General features: G+C 35.0%; 2 protein-coding genes, 1 long non-coding RNA gene and 1 other non-coding gene across 13 annotated transcripts; 2 read left to right on the plus strand and 2 right to left on the minus strand.

The window, feature by feature from the left end:
* Positions 1 to 42: 42 nt before the first annotated feature.
* On the minus strand, positions 43 to 6,028 carry LOC144567350 (Transducin/WD40 repeat-like superfamily protein). Its single transcript, XM_078317475.1, has 8 exons — positions 5,413 to 6,028; positions 4,182 to 4,394; positions 2,980 to 3,180; positions 2,380 to 2,487; positions 2,089 to 2,226; positions 1,486 to 1,737; positions 975 to 1,295; positions 43 to 578 (listed from the first exon to the last, which is right to left on the minus strand). Exons 1-8 carry the CDS (start codon positions 5,893 to 5,895, stop codon positions 405 to 407), a joined length of 1,890 nt encoding a protein of 629 aa, XP_078173601.1. The 5' UTR covers positions 5,896 to 6,028; the 3' UTR covers positions 43 to 404.
* A 206-nt stretch (positions 6,029 to 6,234) lies between these two features.
* LOC144567890 (U6atac minor spliceosomal RNA) lies at positions 6,235 to 6,348 on the plus strand. Its single transcript, XR_013515537.1, has one exon. It is a non-coding gene; the product is annotated as a U6atac minor spliceosomal RNA (small nuclear RNA).
* A 4,675-nt stretch (positions 6,349 to 11,023) lies between these two features.
* LOC144567348 (bifunctional riboflavin kinase/FMN phosphatase-like) lies at positions 11,024 to 19,418 on the minus strand. Of its 10 annotated transcripts, none has more exons than XM_078317468.1 (14): positions 19,224 to 19,418; positions 18,274 to 18,339; positions 18,131 to 18,187; positions 15,818 to 15,887; positions 15,560 to 15,689; positions 15,028 to 15,214; positions 14,370 to 14,500; positions 14,006 to 14,075; positions 13,552 to 13,617; positions 12,780 to 12,934; positions 12,570 to 12,665; positions 12,314 to 12,465; positions 12,160 to 12,243; positions 11,428 to 11,755 (listed from the first exon to the last, which is right to left on the minus strand). In XM_078317468.1, the coding sequence occupies exons 5-14, from the start codon at positions 15,633 to 15,635 to the stop codon at positions 11,606 to 11,608; spliced, it is 1,167 nt and encodes a 388-aa protein (XP_078173594.1). In that variant the 5' UTR covers positions 15,636 to 15,689; positions 15,818 to 15,887; positions 18,131 to 18,187; positions 18,274 to 18,339; positions 19,224 to 19,418; the 3' UTR covers positions 11,428 to 11,605. The 10 variants fall into 10 exon arrangements, with proteins under 10 accessions (XP_078173591.1, XP_078173592.1, XP_078173594.1 ...); XM_078317464.1 differs by having other exon boundaries at positions 15,560 to 15,694; positions 19,224 to 19,417; XM_078317470.1 differs by having other exon boundaries at positions 15,560 to 15,628; positions 19,224 to 19,415.
* LOC144567351 (uncharacterized) lies at positions 11,055 to 11,757 on the plus strand. Its single transcript, XR_013515400.1, has 2 exons — positions 11,055 to 11,121; positions 11,360 to 11,757. It is a non-coding gene; the product is annotated as an uncharacterized LOC144567351 (long non-coding RNA).
* Positions 19,419 to 23,459: the final 4,041 nt, after the last annotated feature.

The raw sequence follows: 23,459 nt of genomic DNA on the forward strand, positions 1-23,459 counted from the left end.
CTGTTATTTCAGAAATATTGGAAAAGTTTTCGCAAACAGAAATTAAAGGTTTAAAGCTGCCGTTTATTGCCATTTTAATGTGAGCCCCATTTAAAGGGCAAAGAACAAAAAAATGTCCGAAATTCCAAACCCGTTCGTACCTATTAGCTAGTGTATAATTACTACATTCATGATTTTATCACTGAAAAAAGAAATGAATTTTTCATACACAATACTAAACTACTAGCACTCAATCATCCCTTTATAGACAAATAACAAACAGATAAGTTACTTCACCAAAAGGCACACAACAAGAAGTGTACCTCATAAGTCCATAATATCCTATTCCGTGAAAATCTTGTGTGGACAGTACACTTGAAGCAGCTACTCAGCTCCTAAGCAGAAGCTCGTATGAATGTGTGCAATCATTTTTCATTTTCATCATCCTCTGAATCTGATTTTGCAAAGACAGGTTCGGGTTGCGTCTGTGCATAGGCAGGTGCGATGAACTTTGGATCCTGTGCCGCCGCATCAGCGTGTTTGAGAATTGCTTCCCTTGGATCTTCGTCCATCCATGTCTCTTTAATCAACCCACCTTGCTGCAACATTATAATACATTTCAGTTGTTACACAACTAATAGTTACTCAATGCCAATACCACTATAACTCAACAACTCAAGATCTTCACCGAATTGCTAGACCAAGTCTCAAATGAATATAAAATAAATAAAATATAATTCTTTATAATCAGTATTATTAATATAATAGTCATCAAAATATAAAACAGATTTCTAAAAAGAATTTTAAGATGGAACAAACTAAATTGTTGAAACCTTGGTAATGAAAATGTTATCATAGCTCTGATCATATTCCTCTGCTAGAAATGAGATCTAGCATGTACTCCTAACAGGTCCATATCATGCACCCAACCATACATTAAGAAAAAGAAACTGATAAGCAAATGAGAAGAAAAAAATGTAAAACACAGAAGGTACCTTCATAAGATATTGAGTCAAGAGACTTCCTTTTGTCACACCAACCCTTCCACCAAAACCAGGACCATCAACAGGAAGGTCTGGCTTATGTGATTTGAGCGGATCTTTAAGTATTTTCTCTCTCTGACGTTTCCTTGATGGCTGGTCCCTGAACAGAGGCAATGCATGCGGATTATGGATAAGAGGTTGAACTTCATAGTCATCAATTGACTTTCTTCGGGGCGCCCGACCCACACAAACAAGGGCACCTCTCTGACTCATAGAAGGATCATACAGTACGTGAGTCCCCCCCTCTTTCTTATCTCCCGTTGTTGTGAAAACCTTCAAAAAAACAAGAGGTATTTAAAACAATTTACAGTTGCAGGAAGAGTGTCAACAGAATAAATCTTTACTGTATTGCTTTACTACATTAACTTCTCCTTTCAAATTCTTTCTTGTCACTGTCTAATGAGAACGAACAGAAGCTTGAATATTTAAATAACATAAAACAGAGAAGTATCTGAACTAAAACCTGATTAATTCTTGGATGCCAGAGACACCGTACAACACTCAAGCTAGGAGAAATCCCGACCCTTGAAACAAGCTCGAGCTTCTTTCTATCAAAAAAGCAGAGCAAACTACCACCGGTGCTGTCTTTCTCAATGGAAGTTCCAGTGAATATTAATTGTTCATCAGGACTGAATGCTACATTTGTCTGAGCATAGTGGTTTGGCAGATCTCCAAAGACTTTGACAGGACTTTTCGTCTGCCTCAAATCCCATACCTACACGTACAATTCAGAATAAAAGTGAAAACAAATTAGACAAGCAAATGCAATATGACGACAAAGAAGTCAGTAACATGACCTAGGATTAGCATACTAGATACTTGTATCATATAAGAATACCTACTCACCTCATTTATTTCCCTAGACCTTTTTTCTTAGTTTATTTTAATTGTTTAAAACTTGCTGTAAGTCCTAAAGACTTACCCAAAAAATCTCAGATCTCGAACAAACTGTAACAAAATAGATGCACAAATATGATAGAGGGACAAACAGGAAATTTAGGCTATGGCTTGGATTGACTTCCCAAAATTTCTATTTGTAACAAGGAAACCATAACATAGTACTTGCCTTTAGTGTAGCATCCATGCTTCTTGAAAGAAGAACCTGCCCATCTGCAGAGAACTTGAATCCTGTGATGTCATCAGAATGTGCCTTTTCAACATAAATGTCTGGTCTGCTTCCCCACCCAGTTTTTATAGTCCATAGCTGCAGCAAAAATTATAATAATTTTACACTCCTGTGAGGAAGTATCTCAAAAGCAGCCTACTCCTAAAACATTAGGGAAGTTACAAAAAAAAAAGGCTGGTCCAACACAATAAGCTTTTGTATAATGTTATTAAAAAAAAAAAAAATGAATACTTGTATAGAACCATCTCCTATGCCACCAACTATCCGCTTGCCTTCAAAATCCCATGCACATGCTGTAACTGGTATCCTTGATGGACGTACAAGCTTAGGTTTGATAACCTGCCCAAGAAAATTTAACCATGTTAAAGTTATTTCCTAGGAGCTGGTACTTTCAACTTTCAACTTTACCACTTCTTCTTCTTGAAAGCCTTTATTCCCAAACAAGTTGGGGTAGGCTAGAAATGAAACCCACCTGAAATCAGCAACATAGGGTCTTCCCAGGAGATCACCCATCGTATACTACTCCTGCCCAATTTGTGAGGGTTTCATTTCAATAACTTCACCACTAATTATAAATTTTCAATAATCACAATTCTGTGAAGATTAGCTGCTACGAGTCCTTAGGATAACCCAGCCCAGACTCTGATTCCAGAAAAATTGGGTTCAGTAACTGTAGTGCAAAATCATATCAAGCCATGGCAATATGGCATGCAGCAAAAACCAGTTCTATATTTCATCTTTTCATTTTTTTTCCTCATCCGTGACATGTAGCATATATGAAATTGGCAATTAGGTATGGGTCTGAACATTTATTTGCACTAAGAAGCAAACCTGTTTTTGACTGTTGAAATCATTTACATCCCACAATCGCAACGAACCATCTTCAGATGATGTTAGTATAGTTTCCTTGGATTTAGGGTTCCACTCTCCACCCGTTATGCCAGAAATGTGGCCCTTAGTGTTCTTCAAATCACGGATATACATGTCACCCCTTACAAATTCACCTAACGTAAGCCCGTCCCTGTCGTAAATCTGTAGAGGAAACAATAATATTTTGTCAATTCCTATGTATATGTAATTAAATCAGCACAACAAGATTCTCAAGCTTACCTCCACAGTCCACATACTGCATATAGGGGTGTTCATTGGGTCCGGTTTATTCGGTTTTGAACCGAACCGAATTAGTTCGGTTCAAATGGTTCAGTTTTTTTGGTTCAATGGTTCAGTTTGAAAAATTTGAAAACCAAAATAACCGAACCGACCGAACTTTTATATATTATTAATTTGATCCGAACCGCCCCGGTTTATTTCTTAATATATTTCGGTTTATTATAAATCAATTGTTTTAAATAAAAATAATATTATATTTCGGTTTGAACCGAACAAACCGAAATAAAACTTTGGTTCGGTTCGGTTGCAATGCTAATTCGGTTCGGTTCGGTTCTATTTTTAAAACCGAATTGTAACTTTGGTTTGCCAAACCGAACCGAACCGATGAACACCCCTAACTGCATAACCAATTGACCATACCTACCACAAAAATGCAAGGAATAGTTCCAGGTAGCGTTGATTAGATCAGAGCAAGAATTGCAATACAGGCACCAGATACTGTATCATACTAGTCAGTTCCATTACCAATACTTCACTGGCATTGATGATCAACTTCCCTTTATTATTCGCAGCCTTTTCTTTTTTGTTTTTGTTTTGCTTCTAACTTCAGTTAAGTTTCGTCCATTTTAAAAAAAATTCAATAGAGCCTAATTACGCATAAATTGAGCTCAAACCTTAAAAAAAGGCTAATTAGTTTACCCAAGCCTGTAGAAAAGAATGGAAAGGCCCTTATCATTGTGTTTAGATACAAAATTTTTCGGGTCAATATAAGATGGTGGGCATTGGTATCAGGAAGTACAGTAGTCTATAACCCCCTGTGTGACTGCAATGGTACAGGCAAATGTTGAACAAATTTTGACTGAAAAAGGCAACGCCATAATGCTTTCAAAATTCTCTGTAATTTATCAAGGTAAGCAACATAACTTAGCCTGAGCAGAGCCAGTAACACACAGGAACTTATCAGATGTAGGGCTCCAGCTCAAACTTCGCACTTGATGTCCCTCAGATGGCTCAAGTTGCCTGAACGACTGTAGCTTGGAGTTCATTCCTTGAAAATCATACATGCGAACAGTGTAATCATAACTGCCAGAAATCACTCGTGATCCAGTGTGGTCAACAGCAAGAGCGGAAACAACCTGAGAGAAGTAAACAGAGATTACCAAATAAATAATAAGAAGTTATTGTTTATTGTTGGCGTATGTGTAAATTTCTTACTTGTACACGGACTTCCTTTTTAAAATCCAGTGGGATCAATTAAAACCAATGGAGCTCTGACTATAACTAATGGCCAAGTGTATATGGACTTCTTTTTACTTTGACACTGTTTAGGATCAGTTCTTTTCAAATTGAAAAAAAATGTTTAGTTTTCGAGAACGGTAATTGCCAGTCTGAAAAAGTAAAGTTAATTTCATTTGGAGGACATCCAAACTGAAGCTAAGGCTTTTCAATTGCAATAGGATTTGCAGAGAAGTAAATTGAAACCAGGTCTGTGCAAATCAAATAATGACAACGCCTAAAAGCAACAAATGGAATCTACCACAACTTTAATTCATTTTGTGTGCACGTGTGTTCACAATTGGAAATGCGCTGAAAACAATTTACTGCCAATTGTTGAGTTTGATGCAGCGGAAGCACCAACACAACAACAAAAACACTTTTATCACAACAACGTACATAATACAGGCAACACTTAACACCACAACACAACTTAGACAGCATAACTCATCTTTCCATACACATGGACATGATCACCGCACACACTCATATCTCCACAGTCCACACTCTTCATGAGGATCACCCATTCACTTGTGCCTTCTTACTTGGAGGTTTGATCCCAAATGTTGCATTAGACCTCTATTTACAGATAGCTATGGAGGCGGGTGGTATTAATTATCTAGAATGTTTAATGCAGTGCAAGATATCTAGATAGTTTAGGCTATATTTTTTAAAAGATAGTTTTAAATACTTTCTAAAATTCTATATATTGTGTAAAAATCAAGCTTTCTAGCAACATAAGTTAATGTTATGAACCTCTAAATTGTACTATTAAAGTTGGTGATGAATCTTAACACCAATCAAATCACTTCAAGGAAGAGGCACAATGACGCAGCCTTCTGCAATAGCACCCAAACAAATTAAGTTTCAAATTAGTACCTTGGTGTGGCCCCGCAACACAACCTCATTGCTCAAAGGAATCCGATGTGAATCTTCAGGCAAATCCGCATCAAATTCCTCGTCCGAATCATAGTCGGAACCATCGGATTGCTTCTGGGCTGATTGAAGTGGTGGCCGTGGTGGCCCAATCACCATATCCTTTTCCCCTTCTTCACCCTCTATCCAACTAGCTGGAGGCGGCCGTGGGGGGCCAATCATAGCCTCTTCTTTTCCTTCTCCGTCCTCATCCCTACTAACTGGCGGCGGCGGTGGCGGTGGCCCAACCATGGCTTCATCATCATCTTCTTCCCTGCTAGGTTTAGAATTAGGGTTGGCAGTGGAGGTGGAAGCGGAGGCGGGGGAAGGGGCCGAGCGTCGGGTCGAAGAGTGAGCAAGAGAGGAGTTTGGTTGGGGTTTCGAGGTTTTTCCGAAAGAGATAGGGAAGTAAGCCCTCATTGCCTCGTCCATCTCGTCTCCTCCCATTCGCGCGCGCTCTCACCTCTCTCAGTCTTGTGCTGTGCTTTCTAGAACTGGAGATTGAAGAGGGAAAAGACGAACAGAGAAGCGAACAAGAGAGGAGGAGAGACGGGTCTTGTTAGGCCAAGACGAATGAGATTCGTGCTGGGCTACTAAAGCCTCAGTTGTGAAGAGGCTTCAAGCCCAAGAAAGGTTCTAAATCAGTTCGGTCGTAAACGGGCGTGGCTTTTGAAATGGTGTTGATAGACATCTCCGGATTCCAATCATTTTCATTATTTTAGTCCCACAGAGCTAATGTACAAGAATAAAACGCGATATATAGTGGTGAACGAGATAAAAACGTGCGTGTTCGTGGAAAGGAGAGACGGTTGGCATCTCCCCTGACAGGGACGGGATTGGCCTTCGGGCCTGAACACATTTAAGGCACTCCACTTCGGTGGATCTTAAACCCAATTTTTTGGACCGTAATTGATTTTGAGCTGTAGAAATAAAGAAGTTTAGCCCGTAAATTTCTCGTATATGTACCCTTTTTTTTTTTTTTTGAGTGTATTTAAACAACCTTTTAGGCCTGTAGAAAAGCAATCACTAAATGATGTGTCCAGTGTACTGCACTTTGGAGGCAATCTATCCGCTTCTATTTTCAAAATTAGGAAAATGATTCTTACCGGAATGAAAGTTTCACATTGCTTCCGGTTGTATTGAACATTTTGGTTTTATTTTATGACTTTTTAATAAGAGAGCTAAGTAAGTTTTAAACAGTGTCGTCTTTGTAAAAAAAAAAAGTTTTACTGTGTGTGGATTTATGAGAGTTTAGATAAAAAAAAAATGTGACAAATACCGAGGTTTTAGTTTGTTTGAAATATTACTGCATGTATCAATATATGATGTGAGAAAAAAAAATGGGAGGATGGGATGTGTAAATCGTTGCAACTTTAGTATGCAATTTCCACAAATCTAGGTTTTTTAGATAAGAAAAATATATGAATAGAACTAGATGTTTTTAATTTAATATAAAGTCAAACGGTGAATTCAAACGGTTGAAATTGATTTAATTCATGAATGATGTGTTTACTTGTTAAATTTATGAATTTTTAAATTAATTTAATACAAATTCAAGCGATAAGATTTTAAGTTAATTATAATACATTCATTTTTTCATCGTTATATATATCAAGTGATTTTCTATCTATCTGAAAAAATAGTTAAAAAAAGCAAACAAATGTAAAATTTGATCTACAAATATTTTTTTATATAAAAATTACGTTGAACAGATTAGATCAATTATCTAAACTTTTAAAATAAAGGTAATCCATAGTACGGACCATTAAATAAATTTGTATTGTAAGTTGTGCGACTGTTATTTATTGGGAAAATGTTTACTTGACGACTGTCATTTATTTTATAATCTACGACACCAATGTATAAAATGCACTGTCCTTACACCGTTCGAATAAGGAATGACAAAATCAGGTATCTCCATTATATTATTAAGCACGTTGGGTGTCCGATCCGCCAACGGCTACGATTGAAAGATAAAATTTTGAATTTAATCTTAGTCCTCCAATCACATAATTTGTCTTATTTTGATTAAATGCATCTCTTTTATACGTAGAAGTTTAAATTTAGTTAAAATAAGACTTGCCACACGTACAACCATACTATATATTACAATTAAATTTGAGCCAACTCAGTTTTTTAGCAAAATTTCTCTGCATGAAATATGTTTCCTTATATCTCCTTTTTCAATTGAGCAAACTATGCATATATGTTTCCTTATTTTCTTTTTTCAATTGAGCATAATGGAAATTGCTATTTTTTTTCTTATATCTTCTTATTTGTTTCTATACAAATCTCCAAGTGCTTGTCCTCAATTGAAGAAGCAATAAGGAAACATATATGCTGAGATCAAATACAGATTCCCAATTTTGTTTATATACAAATCATTTCCGGCTTCATCTAAGATCAAGAGATTTAATTAGCGGAGAAAGGAGATGACTGAGTGCGCATATCCAGGAACTGAGCCAATTCAACCGAGCCTTCTTTCTCTTTGTTCCTTCGGCATGTTGTTCCCCATGGCAAGGAATAAAGCAATGTTTTTATGTTGTTTCAATTACTTTGAATATATATTTAAATAATTTTTTTTTTTTAAGGTTATGGTTCAAAATTCAGATGAGAGAAATCATTTAGGACGTGGCTACGGTGCTACGGGTAGCTAAGAGGCCTCCATGCTACGGCTCGGATTTCGAGTTTTCAAAATCCTAACGGTCGATCCGAACCGTTCATCTTGTTCTCCATATTAATATGTGCTTGGAGACCAAATTTTACATTTTTCTGAATTTTTTTACTATTTATTAAGCCACTTTGAAAACCCTTGATCCAATGGTGGCTTAACCCAACAGTAAAACCAGAAACTACCGTTGGATCAGCGGTTTTCAAAGTGGCTTAATAAATAGTAAAAAAATTCAGAAAAATGTAAAATTTGGTCTCCAAGCACATATTAATATGGAGAACAAGATGAACGGTTCGGATCGACCGTTAGGATTTTGAAAACTCGAAATCCGAGCCGTAGCACGGAGGCCTCTTAGCTACCCGTAGCATATTAGCCAAAACCATATATATATAGAGTTAGGCTGGGGTGCTATGGATAGCATAGAGGCCTCTATGCTACGGCTCAATATTCGAGTTTTCAAAATCCAAACGGTCGATCCGAACCGTTCATCTTATTCTCCATATTAATATCTGCTTGGAGACCAAATTTTACATTTTTCTGAATTTTTTTACTATTTATTAAGTATTTTACAAAATTGTTGATCCAACGGTGGCTGCACAAAACAGTAAAACCGTTGGATTAGCGATTTTCAAAGTGGCTTAATAAATAGTAAAAAAATTCAGAAAATTATAAAATTTGGTCTCCAAGCAGATATTAATATGGAGAATAAGATGAACGGTTCAGATCGACCGTTTAGATTTTGAAAACTCGAATATTGAGCCGTAGCATAGAGGCCTCTATGCTATCCATAGCACCCAAGCCTTACTCTATATATATATATATATATATATATTCCAATTCTTTTACACTAAGAAAAGTCAATTGGACATTTCATCGAAATATATATGCTATTATGTATGAAATTTTTTTTTCTTCTTATAATACATCTCCGCTGCAACGTACAGGCACGATACTAGTATATAGTTATGAAACTTTTCTCATATTATACATTTTCATACTTATAGGGTTAAAAAAATAGAATGCATGTCGAAATATAAGTCAATATTTTTTTTGGAAGGTTAGCGGCAAAGACCGACTAACGATTAATTTTAATAAGGAAAAAAATTATTTACAAAGCTCAGGGGTACCTGGATTAACCTCAATTAATCCATGAAGAAAGTAATCTAATTACAAGATACCCTATATTCTCACAAGGTCTCAACTACTTATTTCCCTAGCTAAACCCGATCGTCTAAGCGCCGGTTGACCAGAGATGTATGTCGAGAGTTGTCTCATAGATGAGCACATGCACCACTTTCCTCTTGTTTGTGAAGTGCCTCCTATTCCTCTCCCGCCATTACGTCCAAAATCCCGCCGCCCATATAGTATCCCACTTACTTCTTTGTTCTCGTTGCATTGGCCTACCACCCTCCCACCAAATTTGTGGTAAGCGTTGGTTTGAGGTAGAAGAGTACTAGAGGTTATAATGGGCAAATATACCCCTCCAAAATCTCGCGGAGAAAGGACAACTCCAAAACAGGTATTGCACCTTCTCCAATAAATTATTTGCGCTCAACTTGCAACCCGGTACCACCACACAGCCCCTTCTTGCCAAAATGTGTTGAGTAAGAATAATATTTCTGATAAGCAACCAGAAAAAAATCTTTATCTTCGGCGGAGCTTTGACCTCCCACAGTTTTTTCCAGTAAATATCAAAAATCCCTGTGTCATGCATGATTTTGTATGCCAAAGCAGTGGTAAAAAAAAGAGAACCGCCACCTGATAATGGCGGAGCTATCTACCACAGTTCTGGCTTTTGATCAGATCACTGAGTGACCGAAGGGATTTAATGAAGGAGTGAGAGTTATCAGTACCTAGTGGATCCGGGTCCGAAGCGCATCATTGTTTGTAACCAGTACCCGTTTGTCTCCTGCTTTGCTTTCCACAGCCACTTAGCCAATATAAGTCAATATTGAACTCGTTTTGATTGAATAACGAATATTTAGAAACAAATTTGCTCTAATATGAAATGTGCAACTAAGGATGTATTAACTCAAATAATTATAATCATAATCGGTTCTGAATCTGAAAGTATCATAATGAACAGATAATACAAGGTCTGCTATGCAAAAAGTAAAAAAAAAAAAAAAATGCGGTTTTTCCATGATGTTCATTTGAGGGCGTGCGTATAGCTCATGCTTGATTACTAAAATTTATGTTTTACATCTCTCTCTCTCTCGTTTGGTAGCTTAAGTCATGGGTTCGTTTCAAGTGTTTGTGGAGTAAGTAACTCCTTTAAATTTCACGCGTAGTTTTCATAATAGGAATATCGTAACCATTCCGGATTTTGATAAATTATGTAATATACACTAAAAGTTCAGACTGTAGCAGATGGACAGAAGGTGGCTTTGGACTAAACTGAAAATACATTAGAAAAGATGGATAATATCATGTAATTTGTTCTCTAAGTAACAATCAATAATTGTTTAGGCTATTCTGACCGCACGATCATAATAAGATGGTCCAAGGTAATTTTTCCGAAACCTCATCGGACGGCGGAGAGTGTTTTTAAGTTAAATTACTTCATTACCTTTTTGTTCCATAAACCGCTTTTTTACTTCAAAACTTGTTATTTTGGTTCCTAGGAATACAAACTTCTTTAATGTGTAGTAGGTGAAATTTGAACTCAAATTTCCACAACTATAATGTGAACTTATAATATTTCACTAGGCTACAAGCACAAATTTAATTTTTAATGAGGAAACACATAAAAACTTTAAAAAAAAAAAAAATCAATATACCTTTTGGATTGCATCGAGATCCATCATGCTTATGTTATGATACAGAGAAAATATTTTTGTCAGTTCAAATAAAAACACGTTCCCACATTGAGATAATTATCATAGGAATAGGATTTAAAAAAAAATGATCATGATCTCCTAAATATGCTCCATTAAAAAAAATATATAAATTACGCTACGACACACGAGTTACAGTCCTAGTACTACAAATAAAAATAAATAGTTACTCTTTATGAAATCCAGGATAAACATTAAAAAGTTCCTGCAATTGGAAGGGATGCAAAGTACGTATCCTGTCAGGTGCCAAGCAAATATACCAAAACTTCTATTAGCAATAGAACCTATGTCAGTTCAAATTTAGACACAGATCAATGGGTCAGGTATCCAACGGCAGCCAACTCAGCTTGTATTACGCATTATCTACTTTTAGGTTCTGTGTTCACATAACTGCAATTTGCAGATAAAGTGGACTCAACAATCAGCTCAATATTTAACAAAATAATAAATGAAAAACAGCATGAACAAAAGTTCACAAAAAAATCCTCTCTATAGATTGTTTAAATCTGATGTTTTGCAAGTCTCGCAGAAGAGAAATGCGAGAATCCAGACATTATACTTCGGTCCCCAACATAAGAGTCCACCAGAATAAAATGTTAATTACATACTTTCTTTGGTAAGGCCTCATGCATCTTGCAAGGTTTGTCATCTAGAGCTGAGAGTTGTTCTCTGGCAAAGGATTTGTCAGATAAGACGAATCCTTGTATGCTGCATATAAAGGAAGATCTAGTGCTTTCTCTGCTATTCTTCCATCATCATGAATTCTAGCGATTAAGCTCTCCAAAGAAGGGAAATTTGCCTGCATTATTTCAAGCAAGTAAACAGATATATGATTGGAAATCATGCTTTTGTGACATTAAATGATGCTCTGTTAAATAACCTTGTTATTGCATCCTTGGCTTATTTAAATGTAACAAGCTGCCAGTATTCTCATTATGATTAAAATAAATTAATGCTTGTGCTTAGCATGATATTGTCGTCCCATAACCTCTATTTGACTAGTAACTATTTTAGTCTTTTCTTTTTTGACAGTGACAATTGATTTTAGGAAAAAGTTCATTTCATTAATTCACCCTAAGGATTATTTGGAGTACACATCTTACATATAGGTCCATAATCTATTTCATAATTTCCCTTTTACATAACCCATTTTAAACTCAACTCTCAACAGTAACTAATACAAAGGATAGTGTCTCCTTATACCTCAGGTCTTATATATCCAACAATAGCAAGGCGTAACTCCTCTCCATAGAAGTCCTCGTCAAATTCATGCAACAACCATGGTTCCTGCAAAATACTACATTTAAGCATTCTGATACCTAAGTACATAGAGATAATACAAAAAAGATTAACTCACAATAGTTTTTTCAGTATTGTCAAAATATGGATTCCATCCTATGCTCATGACCATCTTGTATATACCCCTTTTAGATAAAGCTGCCCAGCCAAAGTACACTCCTGAAGTATGCTCTGATAGTATATCAGAGAAGCTCTCAGCAGATAAATTGGCTTTCAAAATTGCAAGAAAAAAATTAATTAGCAAAATTGCACATCTTTATGTCAACTATATAAGAAAAAGACAGAACTGAAAATTTACTGATATTCTGATATACCAGTTGGTATTCCCAAAACTTTCGAGCCACGACCGAAACCCTTGATTACAGGTCCGCCAATATACCACGGCTCAATTGGTAAAGTACCTTCTATCCCTGCAGAAAAGCGTAATATTAGAAATAAACTAATAAAACTGATTCACTGCTATCTGCATTAGTAACATAAAGTACATATATCAATATTGCTCGTTACTTAGCAGTCACGCTTACTGTCTTCAAATTGAGGAAGGCCCCACTTTTCAGGTTCAAGATCGAGCAGAGAGTTGAGTACTTCAGAGGCTGTATTAAACTTGTCTGCTTGTTTTGGAATAGATGGCACAGCGATTACTTCCATTCCTGCTGCCTTGCCAGCAGTAACACCAGTTCTAACATGACCATCAACAAGAATATTCAAATTTACTTGTACACTAACTGACTCGCTTAGCACCAATTTTTTTCTCAATTAATAGTGCTGAGGAGGGTTTAAATGCCTCCATTTTTGTGCCTGCATCATGCCTCCACTTTTTAATTTTTTTTAATAATTAAAATTCTAAAATTTAGATGTCAAAATAAATCCATTAGATGTCATCTATATGTTTTCTCTACATATACATAAAAAAATTATGACTTTTGGGCTTTTATATGAATCAATAAGTTGAAAAATCAACATCCAGCAAATATCCACATCAGAGTATTTTTGCAAGCTCTTGATAACAATCAAAACAAAGTTGAAAATGTAATAATATCTTGTATGTGCATAGAGAAAATAATATTGATCATATCTGATTGTTTAATTTTGAAGCTATTAAAGTTATTAAAGCTTTGAAAATAGAGACATAATAGAGGTACAAAAAATGGAGGCATTTGAACCCTCGTTTTCTTTTAGTTATTTTGTATCAGCTTATGCGGGCCTTATGGTTGCAGATGTGCTTATTTGGACCGTCATGGTAAAAAAATAAATTAAGATAAAAGTAGAAACTAGCGAATTTAAGAGAAATCCTACATTGAATCCTCAATAACTAAGCAGCTTGATGGCTCAGTATTCATCCTTCTTGCAGCTTCCAAGAAACTTAACAATCAGATATCAGTACAACAAGTAAAGAGTAAGCTTCTCCTTGACTAGTAAAATCAATATAAACTGTACCAGCAAATAGGGTATGTGGTTTGTGTCTTCAAAGGCTGGGTTGAGGATACAAAAATGGGTGAGACAGAGATAAGAATTATTAGCTTCTAACTCCTGTACCAGTTTCTGGTACGGTAGAAGTAGATAGCTGATAATTCTATCAATGATGTAAGTGTGTGTGTGTGCTGATAGCATACGGAATTACAGATAGATTAATCTTCAAGACATTGTAATTATACTGGTAACTAGTTAATGAATGGGCAGATCCGCATATATGCCTTAAAAAAGTAAAACAATATAATACAGAAGACAAAAATGGAGTTGTTGTTCTCACATATCAGGTGAAGGCTTTCCCTTTTCTACTTCATCACCTCCAACAATGACAGAAAAAGATTCTTTCCAACCTACAACACAAAAAGATAAATTTAGTAAACATTAGCAAAACCTAAAATAATTTCAGTCATGAAATGAAAGAAAACTTCTTTGTAGGTCACTAAAGTGCCATGGTATCCATCACCCAACTTATATATGACTCTAGAAAACAGTGAATTTGCACATTTTCCAGAATCGATGCCATGCATTTAAAATTATTTTTTGGATGCTATTTATGAAAAAATCAGTATATGGGTAGCAAAGGTATAAAGAAAGGTCAATGGTCCAAAGTTCAGTTACAAGCTTATCGATAGGAAAATTATTACCATCACGGCATGAAATCTTGGTTTCTATGTTTGATTTTGGAGAGTTTGAAGCCAAAGCCATGGGAACACCATTACTTCTTAAATGCTTGATCAATCTGTTAGCACCAGGTAAAGGTCTAATGTTGCACCACCTACAGCCAACAAAAGCAAAGTAACTCTGTAAAAAATTTAGCCAATAAATTATATTTAACTCTTTATAGCTACATAACGCCGCACACCAAAATAATAAGGGTCTTTTTCCTAAAAAATTTTCAAATTACACATGTTTTGTAGCAACAGGAAAAGGAACAAGTTTCAGTAATCTGTACATAACATATTGCCATTAAGTCAGCAAAAGGAATAAATTTTCAACTTCCGTAATTTAATTCAAGAAATTTGTTCATAACTGGTTCTTTCTTATTTGTTTTTATTGTTTTTGCCCACAACCGATTCTTCAAAACAAAGAAAACAAAAAAATTGAAATTCACATTTGCTTCCCAGTTATTTGTATAAAATTCCTAACAAATGAGGTTCACTAACGAGTATGGGAAAGATTGTCAATTGGTGGTTTCTATATCTAGATAATAATCATTTTCTAGTCAAGCAGATTCATGTCATTTGTAAAAGGGCCCAGTAGTAATCATGAAAATCTCAAAAAGAGTGCACGCAATTGAATTACTGGTCAGCAAACAATGGAGTGGTCATTGAAAGAAATTCCTCTGCCGAGTATGGAATTTGATAGTCTTCTACCACAGCAGCTGCAGCTTCAAGAGGGGTTCTACCAACAATTTTATGTGCACTTTTGCTGTCCCATTTCTTCCCAAGCTTCTCAAGAAGCGATTTCAAAATTCGAATTGCAATGGAATCTGCATTCAAATAAGTACATGCCATAACTTTTGATATTAATTTGGAAAATTATTTTTCCTGCTAGGGTAAACATAACCAACTAAGGGTTTGCCTCTTTTTTTTCCTAATTAATATATATGTCTGCAGTTCTGTGACCCTGCTTTACTTCTTTTGATCTGTATAAATTTCTTGACTTGTTAGAGTCTAAGCAGCTTGACTGAAGTGATTAATACAAATCAACAATGACATGTGATTGAGGTGATTAATGCAATTCATTTTCTTTATCTGCATCCGTTATAAATCTGTACCAAAGTTTCATTTTAATTTCCTGTTTCTTGTGCTCTGAGATGAGTGTGCGATACTACCTGTGTTCAAAAGAGTACCATCCAAATCAACAATGACATGTGAGACCAGCTTGCTGACTGACTTAGATGCTGCCATTTCCAGAATTTGGAGTTTAATGCAAGTTCCAAAGCTATGAATTTTATCAAATACCTGACCTGACAAGACAAATGTATCTCAATGACAAAAAAGACTTAACTCCTTGCAACAACCTAAATGCTAATTGCTCCAATTATTAAAGATGCACCATTAACCCTATGAAGCACAACAGTGACAATTACCTTACTCGAGATTACTGAGCTGAGCTGATCCAACCAAAATCGTATCTCTACTGAACAGGATTAGCTGAAACTGGAAACATAGCAAAATAAATAAAATTTCATACATATACTTTTTAAGGTAATAAAACTAGATAAAGACCAAATCATTAAATAAATGGGTACAATCATACAAGTAGTATTGGAGGGGTAATTGACAAAGATTTAGAGAAATTAAGTCCAGATAAAGGGCGCAAAATGCATTATTGTGTAATTGTTTACATGTCAACTTGCCTTTATTGACTATGTGTGTGTCCAAAAAATAATATGCATAATGTACACAAGCAGATTTTAGAACAATATTATGACATATCCCTTGCTGGAATCATGGATGAAAAGAAAAAAAAAAAAATTGTGGTCATTCCATTTCAAGCTTGAGTGATATGCTGCCAGTCATAACAGGATTAGGAAAAAGTATCGGCTTAAAACAATAAACCAAAATCCACTCTATAGTCTATTCTCTGATTCCCCTCTATATAATAAGCCATGCAAAGCAACTCTTTTCTTAATTTCAACATTAATTCGGTACAAAGTGAGTAACAGATGCAACTGGTACAAAAATATTTAAAGGCAAAGCAACTCAGACAACAACGATATTACATTTTTAAATATCTCGGAACTCCTTGAGATTCAAAAGCACATCAGAAGTGGATTTCAAGGCAAAAGAAAATTTCAAAATGCAACAAATTATATGACTAGAAATCTACAAGTAACAATTAACGTATTTATTATCAATCCATTTACAACTGGTAACAATTGACGTATTTATTCCCAGGTGTCTTTCATTAGCACCAATAATAGCAATCTCAGTGAAGCATCATGACAGCACAAAAACGAAAACAAAAAACATGAATTATTTTATCCCTATAAATCTAGCAAAACTCAGTACATGACACGGATGTCTCTCAATTATTTCCATAATGAGCCTGAATCAAGCTCCAGCATAAATTAACAAGCCATCAATTTACCATTTAATCTGTTCAATCTTAAACAAGTAACGAAATAAACAAATTGACTTCCAAAAATTCTAATTCAGAGCTTCAATTAACAGAGAAAATATCAGAAACTAAACCTAAATGCGGCTGAAATTTTTATGAGAGAATTTATCAATATTATTTGATTAATTTCACAAAACAATGTCACCTAAATTAGTTACCTAACTTATTGGGAGTATCGCAGGATACAAAATTTGAATAGTCTGCTAAATAGAATATTCACCTTAATAGGTGCCCCCTTTGAATGAGAATCTGCCTATTATATAAAAGATCCTTCTACTTTCAACTGTGGAGTTCAGTTTAAGCAACTGATCGAACCAGTGGAGAAGAACCTAGTTTTGAGACAGACTGGGAGAACACGAGATGCACGGGAGAATTCGTATCCTCTGAGATGTCCCAAACTTTGAGTGTTTTCTTGGAAAACCTTCACCGTTCAAATACGTTCTGCACGAATCTCGACGCACAAATAATACTGGCCCCTGCGCTATCCCCGAATAATCACCGTACACATGGATCACGCAAAAATTGAGATATCTCAGAGGATACGCACTCCAGGAGAATTCGACAGATGAACAAGATGTGCTCCTATGAGCAAGCTGATCAGTATCAGCCAACCATCAGGCTTACAGGTCCGTGCAATTAGGCCTGCTAATGGACGAAAGCCCTGTTCATGACCAGTTTGGATTGAAATTGGAATATATTAAGCCCTGTTCATGATTGGCCCGAAATGAAAGACTAATTGTTCATGCTCAGCCCTTTCAGTTTTGTTCAAAGCTGAGCCCTGTCCAAATCATGCCCGTTTGAATGAACTGGGCTGAACTTTGGACAACCAACTGGGCCTTGCTATGGACAACTTATGAACAGTTCCACTTTTTGGTTTTCAAACTGGACCACTTCATTCACGGACAATTAATTTAATGCAGCCATCAATTCATGATAATTTTGAATCAACTAAATATAGCCGATTTTGAATTATAACTAATTGTGAAACTAAAATTTTGTATCAGCAACTAAAAAAATCCACTAATAGAACTAATTAATTGTAGCCAACTTTGAAAGAGGAAAAAACAGTCACATAATTCTACAAAATACAAAGATCAAACAATAGGAAAAAACAGTCACATAATTGTAAACTGTTTGGAAGAGCAGCTTTATACATCCACTAATGAAATGTACCGTAAGATTCATGTACTATAAGTCTATAGGACAACTTAGACTTATCTGTGATAGTTTATATGTATGAACTTGTAAAAAATGTCAAGAGGATTTATTAATTGGATACCTTCTAGCTAGTACCGACCGTGGCCTGATGAAGTGACAGCTTCACTACAAATTTTTGCTGCAATAAATTAAAAAAAAAAACTATATTAGTTCTACCAATTTGAACCAGCAAACACAATTGTGCATTTGTATAAAGAGATGTACCTAGCTAGTTGCATCAAAGCCATTCATATAACAAGAGTTGGAAGAACTTATCCCACCATCTGGCCCCTACAAAAATTTAAAATAAATTATAATGTAATAAAGGCTATGAGTTGAGTAGCAAGTTCTATGATTTTCAGCTATGTTTTATGCACAAAAAGGCCCACTGTCATGTCCACATTCACTAAAAGGCAATAAAAAGGATAGCATGGACCTTTCTGCATAATTCCATAAGCCAAAGACTGACAACACAGTAGAGAAATATTTTCTTGAAGTTCATAGTATAGTTTCTGTGATTTTCATGTATTAAAGCTCTAATCCAAACCCTAAAAAACATGTGTTAAAGCTTAACTAGACTTGTAAATATAGCCACTGAGTTTAGTTTTTAATAGCTCCTAAGCCCCAAAATTTCTGATTGTGCTAAATGGTCTTGCTATAATTTCAGATTCTAGCAAAATTGACAACTTAGAAAATATTTATCTCACCAAATCACACAACGTTATAGACCCAAATCACACAATTTCAGATTCTAGCAAAATTAACTAAGAGGAAACATGGATAGGCTTGTAAAAGCTATCCACTTCTAAAAATTTCTGAGCAGAAGATTATATTAAACTACAGAATCTATTATTCTTTACTAGACAACTTTACAATGAATTAATCTATTTTATATTTTGTGTAACTATACAAAATTAATTGATATTAATTAATTAATTGGGAAAAAAAATTCTTCGAATTTGATGTGCAAATTAAGATATTAAGTAGATAATCACATACTTGCTGATAGATTAAATGTGCCGCTTTCAGTTCGACTAATATTGACCCGGAATTTTCACCAATGAAAACCAATCAAGAAAAGAGGAAATACACCTAATCAGTCCAAAGCAAAGAGGAAATACACCACAACCTGAACAACCCAATAATGGTACCAATCAAGCAAAGAAGAAAATTACCTGGAGAAAGGAGATAGGCAACGGACCAGCGGAGGAGGAGGAGGGAGGCTGAGCAGACGACGGCGGAGAGGCAACGCAACTAGGTTAGAGGCGATATCGCGAGGCTGAGTAGAGAGGCGACGGCGACTACGTTAGAGGCTGAGCAGAGAGGCGACGGCGGAGAGGCGAAGGGAGAAAGAGAGAGAGATAGGACTCCCTGTCTCCATTAGAGGTGATATCGCGAGGGTATGGCTGCTAATTCGATCTGTTCAAAACCAACTCAATAGGGCTGCTCGAAACTGTCCAAATGGGCTTCTCAAATGGGCCGCTAATTGAACATAACCCAACTTTGTTCAGGTCCTGTTCAGATTTGATCCAATAATAAAATTTGAATTGAACATAAACTGAACATTGAGCCCGTTCAATTTACAACTTGTCCAAATTTTGTTCAGCAATTGTTCAACCCAATTTGTTCATGGACAATCATGTCCAATTAGCAAGCCTACGTGCAATCGAACCTGTCACTAATGGGCCAAGATAGATGGGCCGACCCGTAATGTCTGTCAGGTGCTAAAAACGGATCGACCCAATTGCAAACAGAGAAAAACCTTCTTTAAATTTGAAAGAATCGTTGGTTTATCTATTAACATATTCTAAAGGGATCGACTAACAGCCCCCCTACTTCAGTCCCCTATCTACCCCCGCACTAAAAGACAAAAAATAGTTAAAACGTGCTAACTACCACCAAAGAGCAAGATTAATGCTATTTTATTAATAGTCAAAACGTATAGTATTCAGACCTACGAATTTATAGTATTCATACTTATTATCAGAATCATTCTAAATATGTAAACACAAGCTGGAGGGGACCAGTAACGACCAGGGGGGCCGCTGACATTTTGTGACAACCTGGATTGGGGACCGCAACCGTCTGAAAGCGACATTTGCCAAGATTGGGGACCACTACAGCGAATCTATATATTATTCATATCTAAATAAAGAAGTATTCATATCTAAACAAATGAAGTATTCATACTGACGATTACGAAGTATTCATACATGTTTGAAATAATTTATACAATTCAAAATTCAAAGTCAGACCCTTCTTCTTGAACACCTCTTCTAAGAAATATTCATATCTAACTAATGAAGTATTCATACATGTTTGAAATAATTTATACAATTCAAAGTCAGACCCTTCTTCTTGAACACCTCTTTTAAGAAATATTCATATCTAATAACATGAATGCATATCTAACAAACGAAGTATTCATATCTAACAAATGAAGTATTCATACATGTTCGAAATAATTTATACAATTCAACATTCAAATGTCAGATTCATCTCTCTCACCCCACCTCTTCCAAGAAGTATTCACATCTAACATGAAGTATGCATATCTAACAAATGAAGTATTCATATCTAACTAATAAAATATTCATATGTTCCACTGTAACAACTTTCACTGGGCTAGCATGGACCCCCTCCAATGGTGCACCATGCTCTCCTCGCCGAATCTTGACGGTGCACCACTCTCTCCTCGCCAGATCTCAACGGTGCACCACGCCGAGAAAGAGAAGAGGCTGTGAAGGCCGTGAAGAGCGCGATTTTTTTTTTTGTTGATCGGGAGAGAAAGAGGGGTCAAAACAGTTAGAAAGACTAACTAGAATGGAAGAAATAGTTACCATAAGTAGTTAATGGTCAAGGGGGTTGTTAGGGGACTAGAATAGGGGGATGAAATCATTACTCTATTCTAAATTAATTATTTTCATCAAAATTCTTAAATCTTTTAGTTTTTTCTACTTCAAATTAGAATAATTGTTGCCAAGAAAAAAGATTCTAAATATCTAATTTTTTTTCATCAAGAATTAAAAATTACTTATTTTTCTAAAAAAACAAATAACATTTTTCATTTCTTTCTTTCTTTAACCTAATTTTAAACTTGTATTTTAGATTACTATTAGTTTTTTATATTAAGATAAAAGCACTAATTTATCCTTCTCTTCAAACAAACACATTATTATTATTTTATTTTTGAAAATTTTTGTAGAGGCTGCGAAGTCGTGAGGGAGAACCAAACTCTCAGCTTTTGAGTAACCAACAATTTTAAGACTTTTTTCTTAGCCAACTGTGTTACCTTTTCTTTCTCAAACAAATACATTCTTACTGTCCAACTATTGAATGCTATTATATAAGTTTAGCTACTTCATTTGTATTGATGAAAAAATTGAGTAAAGTTTTAAAGTTTTAAAACTGGTATATTTAATCAATCAGATAGAAGTTTGGACTAAACAAAGAGATATGAAATATTTGTTTTTAGAGCAAATTTAGGATCTGATGGGCTCATCAAAAAGAGTTAGTGAGCACAACTTTAAAAATTTATCAAAGATTGAATTTAAACAATAAATTCAAAACGTTGAAATCCATTTACTTTATGAGTGATGTATTTACATGTAAAATTTTGAAAATTTCGAATTTATATAGTACAAGGTCAAGCGGTAAAAAAATAATAAAAATTTAATATATATAAAACAACTTATAAAACATTATTTTTTTATCGTTTGACTTTGTACTAAATAAATTTTAAAATTTCAAAAAGTTTCATGTACATGCATCACTCATTAAATAGATGAATTTTCATCAGATAGACTTTTGAAGTTGTACTCTCCAATCCCGGTAAGCACATCACACTCTACCTTTGTTCTTGTTTTTAAAGAGGAAAGAAATAATTTTTATATTTTGATGAAAAAAATTAGATAGTTAAAAGTTTTTTTTATTGCTGTACGTAGTGAAACATGTATTTTTTTTATAATTTTGTACGAATATTGACGTGTTTCTTTTTTAGATTGGATAGATATTCGGCATAGTTGTCTCTGAAGACCATTTTGTGACGAATGTAAAACAGTGCGTTCATGGGTTAAAATGATCTGCTGTGAAAACGAGTTTCCATAGCAAATCAAAGGGGGCAGCTTTGGCCTTTGGGCACACAATTATGTGCTGGAGCCTGGAGTAAAACGTATTATCGTTTTAAAACTTTCCCAATTTACCTTATAATGTTGTAATTTTCACTGTTCTTCTTTGACAGAAAAAAGACCAACTGAATGCCATTTTTTTAAGTGGACACTTCCAAAGTATATTATTAATTTGAGACTTAAAAAATTAACGGAAGCAACAGAAGCGCTTCATTAGACCTCATTCAGCGCCAGCAACTGATACAAATCTTTATGCAAATTATACGCTTCATATATCAAAGCACATTAAGCAGTGTGCTTGACCAAGTACCATAGCCTCACTCATTATTTTTTATATTTAGTATCAATTTAATTTTATTTCTTAAAACTTTGTTCAGTTATCAAGTGCTGATTAAGTTAATATTGGATATATTTAGCAACCGTTATAATTATCCTAGCTTTGTTTTTTTTGTGCTAGACCTAGGGGTGAAAAACGGATCGGATTTAGAGCAGATAATGTTAATATCATATCCGTATCCGTCTTTCAATGAACGGATACAGATAGTAAACAGATATCAAAATTTAAAATAAAATCTGTCTTAAATGGATACGGATACGGAGTGAATAATCTACGAATACATATTCGAATACGGATACGAAACGAATAATTGTCGGATAATTGAATTATATGAGTAGAACTAGGGTGTTCTTAAGTTCACCAAGTTTTTTGGTAAACTCAAGTCTAAAACTCATCAAATCGGTTTTAAATAACTAATCCGAACTGTTGAAACTGGCCTACCTTATGAGTGATGCCTCTACGTGTGAAAATTTTAAACATTCGAATTAATTTAGTATAAAGTCAAGCAGTAAAAAAACGTTCAAAAAATAAATGCATTAAAATTAATTTATTAACCTTCTAATTTTGACCGATTGACTTTATACTAAATTAATTCGGATGTTTAAAATTTTCACATGTAGACACATCACTCGTAAGGTAAGCGGGTTTCAACGGTTCGGATTCGCCATTTAAAGCCAATTTGATGGGTTTTAGACTTGAGTTCACCAAGGAGCTTGGTGAACTTAAGAACACCTTAGTTCTACTCGAATTATACACTATAAGATACAAAAGAGTGCCATGTTGTCGTCTTGCAATGGCTAAAACCAATTTAATAAAGACTAAAAGTATATTACATTCACGGGCTATAGTTTTGAATGGAAAAGAATGGAGAGTAAAGAAATGAAAGTAAAAAAGAAAGAAAATAGCGTTATTGTCGCACCATCACTAGTGAAAAAGAGATTAAATTA

Source organism: Carex rostrata, chromosome 16 (genome assembly GCF_964058835.1).
Source record: "Carex rostrata chromosome 16, lpCarRost1.2, whole genome shotgun sequence".
In the NCBI taxonomy this organism is placed as follows: Eukaryota; Viridiplantae; Streptophyta; class Magnoliopsida; order Poales; family Cyperaceae; genus Carex; species Carex rostrata.

What these genes read in the sequence shown, in the direction of transcription:
- LOC144567350 (XM_078317475.1), bottom strand. Translation starts at nt 5,895, where the DNA reads ATGGGAGGAGACGAGATGGACGAGGCAATGAGGGCTTACTTCCCTATC. An exon ending in ATTTCAACAGTCAAAAACAG is followed by an intron (nt 2,488 to 2,979) that starts GTTTGCTTCTTA and finishes TTTCTTGGGCAG; the next exon opens with GTTATCAAACCTAAGCTTGT. An exon ending in TAGGAGATGGTTCTATACAA is followed by an intron (nt 2,227 to 2,379) that starts GTATTCATTTTT and finishes TTTTTGCTGCAG; the next exon opens with CTATGGACTATAAAAACTGG.
- LOC144567348 (XM_078317465.1), bottom strand. Translation starts at nt 15,635, where the DNA reads ATGGCAGCATCTAAGTCAGTCAGCAAGCTGGTCTCACATGTCATTGTT. An exon ending in TGGTACTCTTTTGAACACAG is followed by an intron (nt 15,215 to 15,559) that starts GTAGTATCGCAC and finishes ATTTGAATGCAG; the next exon opens with ATTCCATTGCAATTCGAATT. An exon ending in CAAGATTTCATGCCGTGATG is followed by an intron (nt 14,076 to 14,369) that starts GTAATAATTTTC and finishes TTTGTGTTGTAG; the next exon opens with GTTGGAAAGAATCTTTTTCT.